General features: G+C 40.7%; 1 protein-coding gene across 2 annotated transcripts in view; it reads left to right on the top strand.

Annotated features, from left to right (window-relative positions):
- MSRB2 (methionine sulfoxide reductase B2) overlaps window positions 1-21021 on the top strand; it is a 28277-nt gene extending 7256 nt beyond the window's left edge. The window contains exons 2-6 of one of the 2 annotated variants that reach the window (XM_036345065.1): window positions 1663-1763; window positions 6589-6665; window positions 14139-14286; window positions 15396-18312; window positions 18823-19719. In XM_036345065.1, the coding sequence (XP_036200958.1) occupies window positions 1663-1763; window positions 6589-6665; window positions 14139-14286; window positions 15396-15500 (431 nt within the window). In that variant the 3' untranslated portion in view covers window positions 15501-18312; window positions 18823-19719. Of the gene's footprint in view, window positions 1-1662; window positions 1764-6588; window positions 6666-14138; window positions 14287-15395; window positions 18313-18822; window positions 19720-20193 lie in introns of those variants that run through there. The other variant, XM_036345073.1, reaches the window with a different exon arrangement.
- The last annotated feature ends 576 nt before the right edge of the window (window positions 21022-21597 follow it).

Below are 21597 nucleotides of genomic sequence, written 5' to 3'. Positions count from 1 at the left end.
GATATCCAAGTGTCGATTATACAGGGTTGGCAAAAGTAGGTTTACAGTTCAAATGGAAAAAGACATGCAGATTATGATTATTATAATAGCTTTATTAACAAAAAAATGTCACCTACAACTGTAAGCCTACTTTTGACCTCCCCTGTATATGGATCTGGAGCTCAGCAGAGAGATTGAGGATGGGGAGGAAAATATATTTGGGAGTCTCATGATGTAGGTGGGTCTTGAAGCTACCAGATGGATGAAACCACCCAGGAGGCAGGTGTGGAGGGATGATAGAAGAAAGCCTAGGACGGATAGATTCCTCTGAAGCACACCAAGGTACCAGGGATGGCTAGAGGAAGGGGAGTTGAGTAAAGATACTGAAAGGGAGTAATCGGATGCTCAAGAGAATTTGGTGTCATGGAAGCCAAAGGAATAGAATATACCCCAAAAGAGAGAATATCAAGTGTCAGTATTATCGAGAAGTAAAGGAGATAGGGATGAAGTGTTCCTGGGGACACTTCTTTTACTTAAAAGTCCTCAGTGAGCCGTCTGAGAACAGATTCAGTTCAGTAGCGGGGAGAGGGAGTTGTGGGGGGGGGGGGGCGGTGATGTGTCCCTAGTACATCACACACAAGGCATATTATGTCAGCTTGCCCTACTGTTGCTGATGCTAACTTTGCTTACTTGGTTAAGGTGGTGACTTCTTTATTTTTCCATTGTCAAGGAATATTTTCTTCCTAGTAATTAATATTTGACATCATATTTTGAAAATCTTTGACTATTCCATTCTTCAACAGTCTTTTACCTAGGGAGTTTGGAATCCCCTGATGATTCTTACTTGAATCAGTGATTATTTTAGTGATTGTAAAAATGGTGACTTAAACGTTTTTATCATTCCTTCTGCATTTATTACTTGGCGTCCTGCCTGATAACTCTAAAAGCCACTGACCAGTAATTATTGCCACATAAATACATTTTGCTTTGCTTCCCAAGAGCTGGGTTCCTGAAAAATTACGTGTTAATGAGCTGTATTTCCATAGGGATAGAAGTAGTAAGATAGAAGCCAGAGAGAGTAGAAAGAACAAAATGTGAACAAAAACCATGAAGCATCAGAATAGATTATGGTGGGTCTCAGTTTCCCTTTCAGGAGTATATGCTATAGCAGTCTTTTTTTCCTCACAAAAAGGTTTTTTAATAAAGACCTCCCTTGCCAAACAAAGTCAGAGATATCTTTATAAACCCGCAAGGGAAAGGCGTTTAATAATCCACTAGCTCGACGTTCTTTTCTCTCCAATCACTCAACTACTCCCAGATGTATCCTGACAGAAACTTCTCCTTTGAACATAAGTAATGGAAGAAGGATCAATTTCTACCCCTAGGTACCTGAGGAGAATCTATTTGGCATTATTTCATATTTCAGCTGCCTCTTTCACTTCTGTGCTCTGGGGGACTAGGAAACTGGCTCTCTACTTATTACTCACTTCTTATTAAACTAATGACTCAATTAAAGCATTTTGTACCAGAGCTTTCTGGTCCCTGGCGAATGAAGGAGTGGGAGCGGGGAAGGGGCGGACTTGTTCTGCTGGGTGATAGCGCCCTTTGGGAGACAGGCCGAGGAAGAAAAGGTGATTATGCCCTTTTGTTTTAATAAAAAATAAATCTTATTTAACAATACAGGGTCTCTTGCAAAGCATGCACCACCTCTCACCAAGAGTGAGTGGCGAAAGAAGCTAACTCCTGAGCAGTTCTACGTCACCAGAGAAAAAGGCACTGAACCGGTAAGCTAAACGGACGGACAGCTTTCTGCTTGCAGGCCTGGAGATCAGGATTGGGGTGACCTGATCACAAAACCTAACTCATCATCATCTACTCGACAGATCCGGGCCCTTCGGTGTTCTCAGGCCTTTGCTGTCCACCAGTTGTAGAAACCAGACACCTTCCCTGGGCCATGTCACTCTCCACCCTCCATCTCTCCTGCCTCCCAAATTACCCCCCACTCACTCTCCTGCTGGCCACTGCTCTTGCTGCCATGCTGGCCCAGATTCCCACCCTCTCTCGCTGCTCGGACTGTAGTAGCCTCCACCTGTTCTACTCACAGCCTTTCTTGCTCCTCATCTAGCCATTCCCCCCACAGCCGCCAAAGATCTTTTCAAAACGCAAATCTGACCACATCGCTCCCCTGCTCAGAATCCTTCCGTGGCTCCCACTGCTTTGAAGGCAAAGAGAAAAGTGTTTAAATAGATAACAAGGACCTAAGGGATCTGCCTACCTCCCATCCCCATCCTCAAATCCTGCCTTTTTACCTCTCAGTCTCTGCACTTGAACCACACTGTCCTTTCACCTCTCAAATGCCCTGGGCTTACTTCTCCCCTATGGCCCTTGTACCCGTGTTCTCCTTTCTCATCACCTGCCCCCCACCCCCAATTCATTCAGACCTATATTTCAGCTCTCAACCCATATTTCATTTCCTTAGAGAAACCTTTTCTCAGCCCCAACCTGGGTTTGCTTTTAACAGCTCTTTTCCTTCATAGCATTGTCCATCTTTGATGTATTCCTATCACATAACATGGTGTCTGGCAATAAAAAATAAATTTTCTGAATGTTAAATGACTGAAGACTAAGAGGTGGGAACATTATTTACACTGTATTCAACAATCGCACCTTTATTCATTTCCTGAGAGAACAGTCCTCAGTGGTTCCTCATGACAGTATCATTTTTACAGCCCTGCATTTCTTAACAAGTGGTCTGTCTTAGACCCAAATATGGGCACTGGAATATAATTATTGAACTTGTGATTAGATGCTTTCATTTGTGAAGCAGACCCCATAGAGGACCACAGCACAGTGGTTGTGCAAAGTTGTAGAGTATTTATATCTTTACCTTAGCAGTCCCTGCAAAAGTTCAAGTAGCTCTCTAATTCAGGGGTGGGCAAACTTTTTGACTCGAGGGCCACAATGGGTTCTTAAACTGGACTGGAGGGCCGGAACAAAAGCATGGATGTAGTGTTTGTGTGAACTAATATAAATTCAAAGTAAACATCATTACATAAAAGGGTACGGTCCTTTTTTTCAATAGTTTTATTCATTTCAAACGGGCCGTATCCGGCCCGCAGGCCGTAGTTTGCCCACGGCTGCAGTCTAATTGCATGTGGCCTGATAATCATGGTCTCACCCTCAACTCCTCCTATGCTGCAGTCATAAGACAGGCCAGCAGATCCCAATAGATTTTCATGAAAGACTGGCATTTTTGAAAACTTCCTGTGGGCGGCATTTTAATAAATCCTTTACTGGGAAAGAGACTCTATTCACCATTATTGCAGAAGGCTTAAGGGAGCCATATGTGGTGCTCTGTATAGTAGTGTATATTCCCAGAATAGTCTAAGCCAGCCCTGCTCTCAGGCAGAGTTTGGTAAGTATACAGAGCCTGGAGATGAGCTGCCAGATGTTTAGGAGAATAAATCTGTGAGATTCTCAGACAGATGGTACATTATATGCTGTGCATTTGGCCATTTTACAAAATGAGCCTCATCCATTATTTTTAACTAATGTTATAAATCCTTTTCACTTGATCCATTGTCACATTTAACTTTTTAGAATTTAAGCTTTTGTTGGCTTCATGGGCCTAAGGAAAGAGAAGTAAAACATCTAAGCTTTCTATTTGGTGACTCAAAATTAACAATGAGTTCCATGTGTTTTTATTGGGCAGCAGTAATGTGCCAGCACTCTGCTAGGTATGGTGAAGGAGTTTACAGCGTGGTTGAGCAATAACTAAAAGTCAGATATCAATAGAAGGTAGGCTTTATGCAGGCCTCTGTCTGCCCCCCAGATCTGCTCTCCACTTGCTTTACCTGCTCTGAGCCCTGAGAAGAGTAACCATCTCCCTTGCCCTCTGGCTACTGATTGAGTTTGACCAATGGGAGAAGCCAGGAGATCAGATGGCAGAATAGAGAGGTCGGGAACCACAGTCTTCCCTAGAACTGTGTTCCTCTAGTGTGAACAATTGAGATGGAAGCTGAGTGTAGCCCTAAGAAAGAGCTAGGGCTGTATGAAATTGAGGAAGGGAGAGGGAGACATTAGGAAATCAGGCAGGGAGGTAGCTCAGAGATGTCATTTCATCTACTATGTTAGTTGGGGCTTCCTTTTTATTTCAATTTTTTAAAAGGTGTATTACCTGCCACTTTCTCTGTCCAGATTGCAGCTTCACAGGCAGCCCTCGCCTACAGCTGCTGTGTCACAGGTTCTGCTAACTGCCCCCTCCTTTGTCCAACAGGCGTAGGTGGGGCAGTGTGTTCTTATGGTCATTGGCCCAGGGGTGCTTACCCTCCCTTGTTGATTTCCATTCGCCTTGTGGAAATAGTTAGTGAATAGTTCTGTATTAAATTATCTGCAAATCATCCCTTTTCAGGGTGTTATCTTTTTCCAACAGGTATGTTGTATTGACAGGATCAAAGAAGGGAGAACTCCCATTGGTCCAGATAGTCTGTCTTAGTCAGTTTGAGCTGCTGTAGCGAATACTATGGACTGGAGGGCGTAGACAACAAACATTTATTTCTCACTGTTCCGGAGGCTAGAAAGTCCAAGATCGAGGAGCCGGCAAGTCAATGACTGGAGAAAGCTTTCCTCCTGGTTTACAGATGGCCGCCTTCTTGCTGTGTCCTCACATGATGGAGAAAGAGAACAGTTTCTCTCTCGTGTCTCTTCTTACAACGGCACCATCCCATTCATGAGGGCTCCACCCTCATGACCTAGTCACCTTCCAAAGGTCCCACCCCCAAATACCATCACATTGGGGATTAGGCTTCTACAAACATTCCGTCCATAGCACAGACCTTGAAAACCCCAGGGGTATCTTGAGAGTCATGCCATCTCTGACTCTCCTCTCTTCCCCATACAGTCATTCAGTTCTCTCTTCGAAATAATTCTTGAATTTATCCTCTTCTTTTCATTGCCACTGCTCCTGCCACAGCTAAATACAGGCCTGTATTAGTGGCTGTTTGATTATTCTTTGCCTCTGGTGTGTTCTTCCCCTGCTCCAACCCCTTCTTCATGTGGTTGGACACCCCGTTTAAGTCTCCACTGGGCACATATTAGGTTTCCAAGTATGAACATGAGTATGAACAATTGAGATGGAAACTGAGTTTAGCCCTAAATAAGAGCTATGGTTCATATGAAATTGGGGAAGGGAGAGGGAGACATCAGGAAATCAGGCAAGGGGGCAGCTCAGAGATGTCATTTCATCTAATATGTCAGCTGGAGCTCCCTTTTTATTTCATTTTTTTTTTTAACTATAATACCAGTTCTTTGTTACTTTCTCTGTCCAGCTGGCCCCTGTAATGATGCAGACAAAATTATATTTTTAATGTTATCAGGTTGTCTGGATCCTATGAGTAGGTTTTTTCTGGATCAGCTTTAGGATTGGGAGCCCTTGGGCTCGTGTTTCCCATCAGCCCCTGTGGGAGGTATGTGAAACCTCCTCCTCGTGATAGATGCTCATTCATACCGATGTTGGGAGCCAGTGTCCAGGGGGATGGGCCATAGAGCCACCAGCTCACTACTGTTCAGATTTCTTCAGCTACGTTTAGGGTCTTTAAAGAGGGAAAACATCCAAGTGTGGCCAGATGGTAGGCTCAGTAGGTTAATTTGAAACCGTCCATTATTTAGCTCCCTGGAAATGTGCTGTTAATACCACTCCAGGGAATTTGAATGTTTAACCTGTGAACTTGTTGAGTTGAGAAATCGAGAGTGTCCAGAAGAGTCCAACATATTTCCTGAGTCAGTTCGGTGGCTCAGTGAGCCATTCTGTACTTCCGCTTCTCTTCCATCCCATAAAATGAGACAGTGGTTCATAGTTGGCTAGTGAAAGGGTTACTTTTTCTTTAATTTTCTTTGACAAAAAGAATTGGACAAAAATTGTCTCTTTTTTTTAAACCAATGAGATTCGGTTTGTAAAATAACATTTAATAAAACATTGACTCAGCTCACTCATTGCTTCAAGTCTCTGTGTTCCTCTTAATCTTTGAAAACCTGCAAATTCTGAAGCCGCAGTGAGCATAGTAATTCCATCTAAGTCGTCACTTAGGCACGGGAAGAACTTAACTCGTTATTTAACATTTATTAAGTATGCAGTGTCCTGAACACTATGTGAAGCATATTAAAGGCATGATCCTGATCTCACTGAGCGATACTTTTTATGTAATTATATTCTGTCTTTAATTGGAGATTTCAAAGCGTTTTCGACAGAAAGCTAGATTCCTGTTGTATTGACTCTTTTCAAATGGAGACTGAAATCCTACACAATCCAGAGGACTGTTCTCTCCCCTTTTCATGGACTTTGATGTTCCCAGAGGAAAGGTGCTATGTAAATACAGGGCATGATGAATGGCATAATTTGAATATTTGGCACAATTAAAGTCTGGGTTGTAAAGAAGCCCACAGGCTGCTTCATTGGGTGTATGGTAATCTTCTCTCTGGTGATATTTGCACTTTGTCAAATTAGTACCAAAAGTCCTTTATTTGGGGACTTCATCTTGGATTTAAATCTATTGTATTATCTCCTGTTGGTGTTATGAGGAACCTAACATGATGTATCGGATTGACTTTCAGCCTTTCAGTGGGATCTACCTGAATAACAAGGCACCAGGAATGTATCACTGTGTGTGCTGTGACAGCCCGCTCTTCAGGTGAGATCAAAGACCAAGCGATTCTGAAGGATAACAGACTTCTAAGCTCTCCCTCATTTGAGGCCTTGGATAAAAATGCACTCGTGTTGTTTTTAATTGTCCTTCTCATCTGGCATGGTTGCTATAAGGAGAGCTATTTGTATAAGATACTTGCTTGTCTTAATTATTTCTAGCATTTAGAGCAGTAAACAAGACTTCTTAGCCTATATTCTTGCTTTCTGTATCCTCGAGAAATAGCAAGATAAATAAGTCTTGGTGGGCACCTTCAGAGAAAGCTATTAGTAGCTTTCCTGGGAAAGTATTTAAAGAAATCTAAACCATAATAGCATTTGCTTGGCCATGTGATTAAAACTGTATCTCTCCCAGGGAAAAATGGGTTTATAATTCAATTTAGGAAATGTAGAATTTTATGAGGACAGATTCCCCACAATGCTTGACAGTAGTGAATACCATCCCTCCTCTATGTAGCTGAAGTAAATTTAATTGTCCCTTGATTTCAAAGCCTCTTTTAAGTCAATCAGGATCTGAAATCTCTCAACAAAGACTTTTTTGTTTAGACATGCAGGAAACAGTCTAAAAAAAGAAGACTCAATGGAGAAGAAAGGAAAACATCTTTGAAGTCTTGTTTTTCAGAACTTCAAAGATGTTGTTTTCTTTTTGCATCAACCCTAAATTGGTTTAGAATAAAATATAAATCAAGCCAGTTCTGTGAGTCTTCCATTAGGCAGTGCTTCATTCTGTCCTTTGGCTTTGAGCAGACTGGGTTTTCCTGCTAATGTGAGCTGAATTGGGAAAGCCAGACCCGCCTTCAAGAATGAGGAACAATTAAGATTGATTTTCCTTCATGCTCATGGAAGGCAGGCCTTTGCCCGGTTTCATTCCTTCTGTCAGTAGCCGGTGAGGAGATGTCTAAGATGGCAGTCAGCCTGGGGTGGCCTGGGACAAAGGTTAATTTTGACACAGTAAAATGTACGTATTCTGAGACATTAATTATGCCATGACCTTTAGTCCCATTAAAGAGGAGAAGTAGGACCTTGAGAGGGCCAACCTGCTTTAAGCCAAAGAACCATGTTGTAAAAGTATCAAGGACTGCTTTGTTACTGTATGGAAAAGACAGATGTTCTGTTTCTCTCTTTGGACTGTGAAGACAAAAGGTTATTATTATTATTATTATTGTTATTTTGTTGTTAATCCTCACTTGATATTTTTTCTGCTGATTTTTAGAGTAGAAGGGAGGGGGAAAGACAGGAAAAAAAAACAATGTGATAGAGCTACATTGCTTCCCACACATGCCCCGAGGGCCAGGAATGGAACCTGCAACCGAGGTCTGTGCCCTGGACTGGAATCAACCCAAGATCCTTCAGTCCATAGGCTGTCACTCTAGCCACTGAGCCAAACTGGCCAGGGTGAAGACAAAAGATTAGAAGCCATCCTTGTAAGAACATTGTCCTCCCCCTCCTCTCCCTCCTCCCCCCCTTCTTTTTCATTGGTGATCTAGTTTGTGCAGTAGTAAAGTTGAGACCTTCTTTCTACACAGTGCCTGCCATCCACTCACCACATAGTTCAGGCATTGGACTCACAGAATGTTGGATCAGGGAGGATCCAAGAGACAAGAGCAGAACGCTCTGTCCAGTAGAACTTTCTGATGCAAATGTTCTATATCTGTTCCATCCAATATGGTAGCCACTAATCCCATATAGCTATTGAGCACTTGAATGTGGCTAATGCCACTGAAAACCAGAATATTTTATTTTATTTTAATTAACTAATAAGGCCACATGTGGCCAGGCTACTGTATTATCACAGTGGTAGTCTAAGTTAAGGAAGTTGAATGACCAGCCCCAGGTCACTAAGGTAGTGAAGCAGCCAGGACTAACAAGCCAGCCAATTCTCCAAAAGCGTGTTTACCAGATGGCTAGTTTACTGAACTGCCAGTTCACCAACTATATTTGTTTCTTTTCAATCACTTAATTTTAATTGAAAAGTTTTTCTTTTTTTAAGGACTTTTGAGTTTGTTTCTGTTCCATTTTCCTGCTGCAGCCAAGACTAAGAGAAATAAGAATAGATTCATAAGAGTCATTTAGGTTCCAGAATATACTCTTTTTAAAGATACATGTGTTTATAGTGTAGCAGAGTGGATAAGGCTGCCAAGGTGTACATCCTGGCTCCATTACCCTATGATCGTGGGCAAGCTTCTTAACCTCTCTGTGCCTCAACTTGCTCACCTGTAAAATGGGTGTGGTAGCAGTACTGAATGTATAAGGTTGTTGGGAGGATTAACTGAGTTATGAGTTAAGACATGCAAGAGCGTCAGAGCAACGCCTCACACATGCCCAGCACTCAATACTAGCAGCAGCGTTGGCAGTGAAAGAGAGAGATCCTTTTTGGGCTGTCTACATGAGTGTATCTGATAATGAGGCATTCTTGAGAATGTATTCTGATTAGTGAGAATCTATAAATGAAGACTATCTTTTTTTGAAGACTATATTCTTGAACATGCTTCCCATTTAAGAAGCTAGTCTTGGGAATTATTCTTGTTTTGCCTCTCATTTCCCCCTCTCTCTGTCCCCAGTTACCAGCCCTAATAATAGGGAGTAGAAGTAGAGAAAAATACACATTCCTTCAAATGCTTGTACAGAGTCAAAAGAAGGTGAAAAGACGGTCAACCACAGCTAAATAGTAAAGAGTCGAGTGGATGTGGGACCCCTGCCTCTAGGTGGATGGGTTCGTTGCTGCCTGCAGACTTGACTTCACATGGAACCAATATGGTGCAGGTTCTGCTGATTCTCCAAAGCAGAGACCTTTACATCAGGGTTTCCCAGGGTCAGGAACACTCCCAGGATGTTACCACTCCCCTGGGGACTCCACACTGCCACGTGGTGACTTTGCCCCCTCCCTGCTCCCTCCGTTCACCTTCCTTCTCCGTCCCTCCAGACACCAATTTTGGAAGTGTTTACTGAAATCTACTGTGGTCATATTTCATGGTCATAAATCTTAGACGAAAACAGAGCCTGATACTAGTTCCCTTTTTTAAAATCCTCACGTGAGGATATTTTTTCCATTGCTTTTCAGAGAGAGTAGAAGGGAGAAGGGAGGGAGGGAGAGAAGCATCAGTGTGAGAGAGACACATCGATTGGTTGCCTCCTGCATGCACCACACCCTGACCGGAGTAGGAAGCAAACCCGCAACCCAGGTATGTGCCCTTGACTGGGAAGTGAGTCTATGGCCCCTTCAGTTCACAGACTGGCGCTCTAACCATCGAGCACACTGGCCAGTTCCCTTTTTATGTAACGTCTGATGTCTTACATGTTACCAGTAACTAACATTGTTTAAAAACTCCTTTTCAAAAATTTTAATTCTTCAAGTTAACTGAAATTTTTCTAAGATACTACTAGGGTTGTCAGTTATCACCAGATGCCTGTGCTATTGGCTTGGAGGCTATAGAATTTTCAGAAATGAATAATAAATGAAAGAGTATATGAGAAGAAATGGTCCAGAGTGGTTTTAGTTTTTCAAGGGTGGGCCTTATAATCTGCTAATTATTTCAATATGTATATTAGAATTCTAATTGGCCTTAATATTTAGGTTCTTACTCTTAAATTATATATGATGGCCCTCTCTTATTACTTGGCAAAATCTCCAGATTCTGTTAATTGCATCAATAAAGGTTTATTGTTTCCCATAAAATATTTTAAATGACTTTTTATTAGTTTTAGATTCATTCACTAAAAAAATTTATTGTATTCATAATTCTCCACTGAAATTCCTTTAATAATCACTAGTTTATATATAATGTTGAGAGTTGAAAGGATATGTTTAAAAGATACTTGAGATGTTTTTCCCTGGGCCAGAGTGGCATGGATGAATATTTTTGAACCCTTACGAAAGGATTGTAAAGAACCCAACCTGAATATGCAGACACTTCCAATTGAACCCCCACCGGTTCAAATGTCATGGATAATAATGATGATATTAAAAAAAATACTAGCTACTGACTTATGTACATATGTCTGACACTATGCTATACAGAAAATATCTCAGCTAGTCCTCTCAGTAACCCTGGGAGGTAATGATGCCATCACTAATCTATTGATTAGGATGCTAAGGCTTTAAAAAATTAAATAACTTGCCAAGATCACATAGATGTAACAGGCAGAGTCTGGATTTGCACCCAAGTCTTTCAGAAAACAAAGCCCTTAACTCTTCAAAGTCATACCTGTGGTTCTCAAAGCCTGTCTGAGAGCCCCAGGAATTCCTGGGACCCTTTTATGGGACCTCTCAAGTCCTCTCTTTTCTAACTACATATTTGCAAGGCCACACCTTCTTCCTATACTTCACTCAGAACAACACTGCAGCAGGTTGAATGCAGAAGCCCATATAAAGGTTCAGTTGCCTTTAGGTAAGCTGGACATTAAAGAGATTTGCAGCCCTAACTGGTTTGGCTCAGTGGATAAAGGGTCGGCCTGCAGACTGAAGGGTCCCATGTTCGATTCCAGTCAAGGGCATGTACCTTGGTTGTGGGCACATCCCCAGTAGGGGGTGTGCAGGAGGCAGCTGATCGATGTTTCTCTTTCATCGATGTTTCTAACTCTCTATCCCTCTCCCTTCCTCTTTGTAAAAAATCAATAAAATATATTTTTTTAAAAAAGGTTTGCAGAATTGTAAAGCAATGCAACTCTTCTCACTAAATGTTTGTTTCATTATGGAAAATATAACCATCATAAAAATGTTATTTATATTATGTAATGAATTTATTGTTTTTTAAAATAATGCATGCATATTTTTAAAATTCTGTTTTTATAATTTGTCAAATATTGATACATATAACTCATGTAAACAAAAGCTCTCAGCAATCCTCAATAATTTTTTAGTATTAAAGGTTCCTGAGACCAGAATGTTGGAAAATCACTGCATTATGTTAGACTAGAGGCCCAGTGCACAAAATTTGTGCACTACGGGGGGTTGTCCCTCAGCCCAGCCTGCACCCTCTCCAATCTAGGACCCCTCAGGGAATGTCCGACTGCCAGCAATCCGGGACTGCTGGCTCCCAACCGCTCACCTGCCTGCCTGCCTGATCACTCCCTAACCACTCCCCTGACAGCCTGATTGATGCCTAACTGCTCCCCTGCCAGCCCAATCGCCCCCAACTGCCCTCCCCTGCTGGTCCTGTCATCCCCAACTGCCTTCCCCTGCCGGCCATCTTGTTGCTATGGAAGCTGCCATCTTTGAGGGCAGGGCAGTCAATTAGCATATTCCCTCCTTATTGGCTGTGGGTGCCACCATCTTTGTGATGGCATGGAAGTCAATTAGCATATTCCCTCCTTATTGGCTGTGGGCGCCACCATCTTTGTGATGGCATGGAAGTAAATTAGCATATTCCCTCCTTATTGGCTGTAGGCGCCACCATCTTTGTGATGGCATGGAAGTCAATTAGCATACTCCCTCTTTATTAGGTAGGATGTTTCTGCTGGGAATCATGCTCTAAATCAGCGGTTCTCAACCTGTGGGTCGTGACCCCTTTGGTGGTTGAATGACCCTTTCACAGGGGTTGCCTAAGACCATCCTGCATATGAGATATTTACATTACGATTCATAACAGTAGCAACATTACAGTTATGAAGTAGCAACAAAAATAATTTTATGGTTGGGTCACAACATGAGGAACTGTATTTAAAGGGCCAGAAGGTTGAGAACCACTGCTCTAAACTGAACTTCCTTCCCTGTTCATAGAATAGAGCAGGGGTCGGCAACCTTTTGTGAGTACATGCCAAAACCAGCAAAATCTCTGACTCAAAATTCTTCTGCGTGCCAACCCTAATTTTTTGAAAACATGTTACGCCTACTTGATATCTCTTAAGGTGTACGTATGTGAAGAACCTTGAAGAAATAATAAAATTCATTCGAGCGACAAAAACACAGTATATGATGATGAAAAATACATTTATTTTTTAATGTATACATGTACACTGATAGTCCGGCAGAAGACTTTATGACTCCGTTTGATATTATCAGTGGGACTTTTGCTGCTGCATCACTGATGACAGAGATTTTACATCAGGTTTATATTTCGTGACCTTCAGAGATATGCACGAGCTACTACTTTCATCCGTCAGGCTACTCCTATTACGAGACTTAACAAAATTCATCACGGAGAACAAAGATTCACAAGCGTATGTGGATGAAAACATGGAGAGTAACGCTGTTGCAAAGTTTTTTAAACAGAAAAAAATTTCTGGAATGGCATTCCAAGTCCTCAATAGTTCGTTTTCAACACTATTGAAATTGCTCTTCCCCTCTCTCGTCAATCCATGTCTATGGTCTTTAACTTAACTTGTTATGTAAAATTATTTATTTATCTAAAATGCACCTACACTGAATTTATCTGAAAAATAAAAAAGTCGATATTAAGAAAAAAATGTAAATGGAAGATTATAAGAGAGGGTTTCGCGTGCCAGCAAAAGTTACTGGCGTGCCATGTTTGGCACGCGTGCCAGGGGTTGCCCACCCCTGGTCTTGAGATTTGATTTGCCAGATATTTCTTTTCACTTTGCTCAGCTTTTTTTTTTTTTTTGCAATATTTATGATTCATTTCTTCTCATTTTTCCTTAGAGCCATCTCACTGCCATTTAAAATTTAAATATCTACTTTCCTGGCACTATTTAAGGGAGCTTCTATTTTAAAGCACTTAGAGAGGAGGCAGGTCTTAGGTGGGCAGATTATTTGCTGCCTCCTCTTGCCTGCTCCTCTTGCCTCCCCAGCCTTCAGCACCGCTGGTCCTTGTGGGACTCCCCCCAGGATCAGCTTCACTGCAGTGACTGACTCAGAGCGACCAGGCTTATTTATTAATAAGAATAGTCATAGTGAACGTTCTTTCATAAGCACATTCCATATGCTCCACAAAGTAGCTCTTTGAATTCTCAAAACACCTCCATAAGGTAGGTCTTAACCCCCTTTTGCAGATGAGGACACTAAGGCTGAAAGGGAAGCAGCCTGCCCAGTTCCACACAGCTAAGCAGTGGCAGGGTCAGCGCGTGGGTCCTCGCAGGTGGCCAGGCCTCTGTGCTGAGATCACCCAAAGTTTCTGGTGCTGAAAGTGGCTGCTTCATCAGACCTCACGCTTCTCTGACAGGCCGAGCTCAATGCGCCCTCCTTCAACCACTGCTATTTCACTTCGATTTCCCCCTTTTTTACCTTTATAACACATGGATTTAATCTGTTTCTTAGTATGCAGCACAATCCACAAAGCTCCTTGTTGGACATTGAGAAACCGTTAACACCAAAGAAACACTGTGAAGGGACAATGTTTTTAATGGTGAAGGCGCAGTGGGCAAAATCCCTTGGAATTGTCACATCACCCGCCATGGGATCTGGCAGAGGAGGGAGGGACTCGGATCTGCTCAATAGAAAAATGAGTCGGGGCCTAAAATGCTCTTTGTGTGTTAGTAACGGTAGCGTTGGGAATGTCTTCCTCAGTTCTGAGAAAAAGTACTGCTCCGGCACTGGGTGGCCTTCGTTTTCTGAGGCCCACGGTGCGTCTGGCTCTGATGAAAGCAACACAGGAATCCTGAGACGTGTGGACACCTCACTGGGAGCAGCTCGCACAGAGGTTGTCTGCAAGCAGGTGAGTTTCTTTGCGTTGTCTGTCGGGTTTTCCCTGATGCTGTCCCAAGTGCCACAAAGAGCTCTCTTGTCCTTGGCAAGCCTAGTTGCCACTGAAGCACATGGGGTTTCTACTCCTGCAGCTTCCGCTCCCTCCCTCCCCTCATTCTGGGCGGTGCAGAGAAGAGAAAGAGCCTTCCTCCCACCCCCTAAGAAGCCTGTCCTGGGTCTAGCCTTTCAGAGCTGAGAGCAGAGTCAGGATCAGAAAGAAAGAGTTGGCCCTAACATTCTTTAGAACTGTGGCTCTCAACCTTCCTAATGCCACGACCCTTTAATACAGTTCCTCATGTTGTGGTGACCCCCAATTTCATTGTTACAAATCGAACATAATTAAAGCATAGTGATTAATCACAAAAACAATATGTAATATATGAGTTTTCCGATGGTCTTAGGCGACCCCTGTGAAAGGGTCGTTCGACCCCTTTTGGGGTCGACCCACAGGTTGAGAACCACTGCTTTAGAACAAGGACAGGCAGCAAAGGCCTAGTGTGCGTGGCATCTCCCCACCTTCTTCCCCACTTGGCCGTGTGTCATGGACAGAGTGACACGGCAGGTGACATCAGCGCACTATTCCCTCTGTGAGCTTGGTAGGAGAGCGCGCTCCAATCCAGACAGCAGGTTCCTTTTGATATGCTTGTGTGCTCAAATGTTCTGGTGGTGTAAAACTCCAGAGGCAAGCAGATAAGTAGAACATAGTTTTATCCTTAATAAAAAAAAATAATACTCTGGCCACAACCACATTATTGAGTACTTACCCAGGAATTGTGTTAATGCTTTATATGCATTTTATCAATTAATCGTCAACAGCTCTCTTAAATAGGTACAATTATTCCTATTTTATGGATGAGTAAATCGAGGCCTAAGTTCAATAACTTGCTCATATTCTCTTTGATAAAACTGAGAGCAATTTACCACTTCTGTGCTCTGCCTACTTTCATTTCTTAATCAGATTCAATGGACTTTCCCCCGCACAGATGTTGAGCACTGGGTGGCCCCGTGGGGTTCATCTGACTACTTTTACGTAAAGACCTCTTTCTCGGTGGAGAAATGACAGGCTTCTCTCCTTTGCAGTGTGAAGCTCACCTCGGCCATGTGTTTCCTGATGGACCTGGGCCTGCTGGCCAGAGGTTTTGCATCAACAGTGTGGCCCTGAAGTTCAAACCAGGGCCACCCTGACGCTCTCCAGGAGTCCCTTTCCCTTGCCACTCCTTCACTTACACCCTCAATTTTCAAAATTCCTGTGACTGACTTGTTTTATTTAATACTAAACTGGGCTACATTTGCTGCTGGCACCAAGCAAGTCACAACTTCTCTAATATATTTATCTGGAATGAACTCGTCCCTGACTCCTGCTCTGACTGAGGAATTTCACAGAATGACAGAAGGGCAGCCACTTCTAGCCACTGACTTCTGTAGGCTCTGCCTGGGATGCGAGGGCATGACTCTTAGGAGGCTAATGGACTGTAAGCCCCCAAATTCCTACAAAACTACCCTGAACTTTCCATTGCAGTTAAGCCCTTCGTGGATGTATATACATGAGGTATTAAGTGAAAAAGTGGAAGGAAAATAAGGGATTAATCAATCCAGCATTAAAAGAAGTACCCAGGAGTAGGATTGTGGAGGAGTTGTGATTTGGGAGGCACCTATGGTGATGGATGGAGTGCATGACTCTTTCAGAATTTTGGAATGATTGAACATTCTAGTTCCAACCTTTTGACCCTCAAATAAGTTCCAATGGGAGCTTGTTAGATTTTAGCAATAGTGAGTAAAAGTGCCTACTGAACTTTTAAATGTTCAAATAAAAACCAACATTTGTTCGCTTTTTGTCTAAATCTATGAATTTGCTCTTTTATTAAAAAATGACTAAATCAGATGCCAAAAAATAATTAAATTACATGGTCATAGCATTTCTTTATACTAACACAAGTGGCAACTAAAGTGTTTTATAAATTGAGAGTCTTGACTAATTTGCTATTGCGTATTTAAATCATTTTCTTTGGGACTTTATGGGAAGAAAGGAAAATTATTCCATTTTTTTCTTTGTTCACTTGTAATGCATTATTCTTTTAGTGGTTACCTTGGAAATCACAATATGCATTATTAACTTGTTATAATCATGAAAATTATTACTTTTTTTATTTCTCCAAGAATGCTAACCTTTGAACACTTTAAATTCCATGAATACCCTCCCATATTTTATGTTACTGTTGTCATGTATTTAATTTTACACACATTTTAAACCCCTCAAATTATTACTAATATATACATGTCAATATCATTTATATTTACCTGCATATTGCAACTCTCTATTGCTCTTCATTTTTTTCCTGATACTCCATGTTTCCCTGTGTGAGTATTTCCCTCTGCCTGAAGAACTCCTTTTGTATTTTCTTTTAGTTCATGATTCTTATGGTGAATCTTCTGTTTTTGATGGCGAGAAAAATGTGTTCTTTTATTTTTTAAGCTTTATTTAAAAAAATTATATAAAAATTTGTATATATTTAGTGTATAAATTTTTATGAATTTGGCCTCCCTTCATTTTTAAGGAATTATTTTCCCTGGACATAGAATTCTAATTTTGGAGAAATTTTATTTTGATATTTTAAAGTTTTGTTCCATTGTCTTACGGCTTCTATTGTTCCTTCTGAGAAATCAACTGTCAGTATTATTGTTGCTCCTTTGAAGGTAATGCATTCCCCTCCTTCCCCAGCTGTTTTTGTGAATACCTAGTCTTCTTTGATTTTTAGCAGTTTACGATATGTGCTGGTGTGATTGTCTTTGTGTTTATCATGCTTTGGATTCATAGAGCTTTCAATCTCTATGAATTGATATTTTCATTAGTTTTAGAAAATTATGTTATTATCTCTTCATAATTGCTTTTTTCCTACTCTCCTTTCCTTCTGGAATTTGAATTACACAAATTTTAGGCTACTTATTGCATTCCACATACTCTAAGGCTCTTTTCTGTATTTTTCCCATTCTTTCACATTTTTGTACTTCAGTTTGAAAATTTTCTGTCAACATGCTCTCTAATTTACCAGTCTCATCTTTTTGCTTTTCTAGTCTGCTTTTAAACAGATCTTATAAGTTCTTAATTTTAAGTGTTGTACTTTTTTAGTTCTAAAAATAACCATTTGATTCTCTTTTATAAATTCCAATTCTCTGTTGAAATTCTCCATAGGTGTGTTTTTCCTTCATATTTTTAATTTATTTCTTGAACTTATTAAGCATACTTTTAAAAGCCCTTGTTAGCTAAACTTCACTATCTGGTTTACCTGTGGGTATATTCTGTCTTTTGATTTTTTAACCAGGTGTTCTTGCCTTTTGGAATATCTAGGAGTTGTTTTTTTTTTAATTGAATTTCAGATATTATGTATTTTTAAAATATTGCACTCCCAGCTGATAATACCTTTCACTAGAGAGGATATACTTTCCTCTGTGCTGAGTAGAGTGGTAACCACTTGTTTAAATTCAATCAAAGACTGAATTGTATGTCCAGAAGCTGGTTGTACACCTGAAAAAAGCTTTGTCAACCTGTTTTACCCTTGACCTTCCAGCCTGAAAGTCAACTGAGAGCCTGTGTATTCTGTGAGGCCCTTGTCCTAAAACAGTTTGAACTGTTAATCTTTCCTCACAAAAGTGATGAAAAGCAGTACTCTGCTTTTCAGAGACTTTCCACTTAGGTTTTAGCATCCTGACCCACACAGAGCCCACATTCATCAAATGTGCTAGGAGGAAAACTAGCCATTTACTTTGGGTTCCAATTCTGCTTAGTGTTCTTATTTATGTGTCCCCTAGCAGATGCCCTTTGTTCAAACAAAGCCCAGATTCTCAGGCTCTTGGCAGAGTTCACAATTGGCAAATGATCCCAGGATAAAAGTGGCTCTTGGGGGTTCTTCCCTCCATGGAGTTGTGGTATGCAGAATAACGATTCCCCAAAGATGTCCAAATCCTAATCTCCAGAAGTGTAAATACGTTATCATCCATGGTGATACAATGAGGATATGCTTTCACTAATTTTGTGAGAGAGAGCAAGGGAGAGAGAGAGAGAAACATCGATGTGAGAGAGAAACATTGATCAGTTGCCTCCTGCACGTGCCCCAACCGGGAATTGAATCTGCAACCTAAGTATTTGCCCAGACTGGGAACCGAACCTGCAAACTTTTGGTGAATGGGAGGATGCTCCAATCAACTGAGTCACCCAGCCAGGACAAATATGTGTGTTTTTTTAAGCCATGACATTGTGCTTATTTGTTACAACAGCAATAGAAAACTAATACAGGAGTTTTGGCCCCTTTAGTTCTTGTTACCGCAGAAGATTTCTGTTGCCTAAAGAGAGATAATTTCCATGTTTTTGTTTATACTAGTATGTTGTAGTTTTTCTGGATGAGAGTACTGGTATGCTGCTAACTACTCATTGCTCCTGGATAAAAGCCCACAATTTTCAGTTTCCAATTTTAACTTTGCCCTCACAAACATCCATGAGAGGGAGACAAAGATGATACAATTAGAGTGTACAATTTGCTGAATGTTAATAATTTTATGCAATCATATAACCTCTACCACAAGTTTTCGGATCATTTCCTTCATGTGTTACAGGAAGCTGCCTCTTCTGTTAGAGGGCTTGCTGTGCTTAATATGTACATTAACTCTCTTGGCAAGAACCTTCCCCTTAACCTTGTTAGTTTACCCAGCACGCCAAGGTTAGGCATGCTGGGTAACATTGTAGACTCTCCTGGTTTTGCCATGGCAACATTGGTGGGGCATTCCCTTGATGTGTAGAATATTACTGTCCTGTGCACTCACATGTATGTGGCCAAAGGAACAGCTCCATGCTTTCTAATAGACCTAGAGAACATTTAACAGGTTCCTCTCCTCTTTCCCTTTGTTTTTGTCATTTTGGTGAACTAATTGGAATGTGGTGGTTCTGGCTGAAGCCCTAATAGCCTTTTGTGGTGCTTCAAGATGAATCAAGGTGAATCAAGATGTTTTGTGCTGGATGCTGACTATGCATACAGACTCTTTGCTGTATTCTGGCTCCCAAATTTTAGTGGATTGTAAAGTGTATTCATTATATTATAGCCAGTTGAGATCTTGTTACAAACATACGAATCACCATTACCAGCTGGTTATCATCATATTATAAAAAATAAATCATTATGAAGGACCACAGATTCCATTTGCAAGCTGTTATGCTATCAGTTAAAAAAGAAAAAAAAAATCCCTGATGCCAATTTCATTTTGCCTGTCAGTGGGTTCTACTGTTTTATTTTTTAATCCCTGTATAATAGTTTAAGGAAATGTATTTATTCTAGAAAGGAAGGAATTCTAGGAAGAACAGTTGTATATTTATATGGTGACGATTTTTCCTTAATATTAAATGTTGATTTCCATTTTTGTGCCTTTTTGTTTCTTTCTAGAAGCAAACTCTGCTTGTCTCTGCTTCCTCTCTTTGCTTCTCCCCCAACTTAAAACAAAGAAATTGAAGTTAATTTGATTGTCAGAGACTATATAATTCAGACTCTTGGGCGCTCATAGAAGAAAATTCAGAAAATACTGACTGATCAGAAAGGTTCCTTTTCCCCATTCAGTGTCCACCTCTGTAGCACTTTTCCCCAAGGATTTCCTGATTGCAGCAGTGTTTGCCACATATCTGTTTTGCCAGTTTTCACTCTGATTACATTTTCATTTAAGAAGGACTTTCCCCAAGAACAGCAACAGTTATTGCTGCCTCAGTCTACCCAGCTTTCTGGAGGCCTCTACATGCAAACCAAGTACGAACTGTGTACCACTGTCACACTGAAGCGCTGAGTAATGCAGGTGGAGGAATTACAGCAATTTAATAGAATATTATTATTTTTCTCTCCAGGTATGATTTTCTTTGGCCACAGAACAGAATCTTAATCATTTTCATGGATTAACAACTTTATAGATTAACCTCATATTCAAGAACTTTATGTCTACCTCTCATCATCAAATCAGTACACATATATACAGTCTAAAAAAAGATGTAGTAAGAATTTGTTTGATGTTTGAGTAACTAGAGATTATGACTAATGAAATGATCATTGGATTATGTGTTGGTGGGTTGGTTACATATCTGCTCCTCTTTGTTAACAACAACAACAAAATAATACCACCAAAACACACCATAAGTGACTGGTTTGACTTACATCTTAAGCTCTGAAAGGAATATCAAAATGTGAGAGCATTTTGGGCAGAGGATATGAATAGATATTTCCCCAAAGAAGACATACAGATGGCCAACAGACCAACGAAAAGTTGTTCAACATCACTGATCATCAAGAAAATGCAAATCAAAACTACAGTGAGATAACACCTCACACCTGTGAGAATAGCTATTATCAATAAGTCAACAAACAACAAGTGTTGGAGAAGATGTAGAGAAAAAGAAACCCTTGTGCACTGTTGGTGGGATTGTAAATTAATGTTGCCATTATGGAAAAAAGTATCATGGTTCCTCAAAAAATTAAAAACAGAATCACCATGTGACCCAGCAATTCATATCTGAGTATTATCTGAAGACATCCTGAGCACAAATTTGAAAAGTTATATGCCCCTATAATAGCCAAGATATGGAAACAACCTAGGTGTCTATCGCTGGATGAATAGATAAAGATGTGGTACGCATACAGAGTGGGTAAAAGTAGGTTTACAGTTGTTTGTATGGAAAATAATACAGTAATTAATAAATAATAAAACAAGAATAAACTCTGTGTTTTGAATACTTACAGCTGAAAACCTACTTTTGCCCCCCCCACGTAACAATGGAATATTACTTAGCCATGAAAAAAGAATGAAATCTTGCCATTTGCTACAACAGGAAAAGACCTAGGAGGGTATTATGCTAAGTGAAATAAGTCAGACAGAGAAAGACAAGTGCCATATGATTTCACTTAAATGTGGAATCTAAAAAAACAAAACAGAAACAAGCTCATAGATAATGGTTGCCAGGTAGCAGGGATATTAAGAAGGGATGGGTGGAAAAGGTGAAGGGATTAAGAAGTACAAATTGGCAGTTACAAAATAGGATTTAAAGTACAGCATAGGGAATATAGCCAGTGATATTGTAATAACTATGGTGCCAGATCAGTACTAGACTTATCAGGGTGATCACTTCATGAGTAATATAAATGTCTACTCACTATGTTGTACACTTGAAATTAATATAATACTGTATGTCAACTGTAATTAGAAAGTAAGCTCATTTTTAAATGATTAATTTAAAACATTAAATTGATAAAATAATATT

This window comes from Myotis myotis, unplaced genomic scaffold (genome assembly GCF_014108235.1).
Source record: "Myotis myotis isolate mMyoMyo1 unplaced genomic scaffold, mMyoMyo1.p scaffold_m19_p_1, whole genome shotgun sequence".
NCBI lineage: Eukaryota > Metazoa > Chordata > Mammalia > Chiroptera > Vespertilionidae > Myotis > Myotis myotis.
This window is presented reverse-complemented; position numbering and strand designations above follow the sequence as displayed.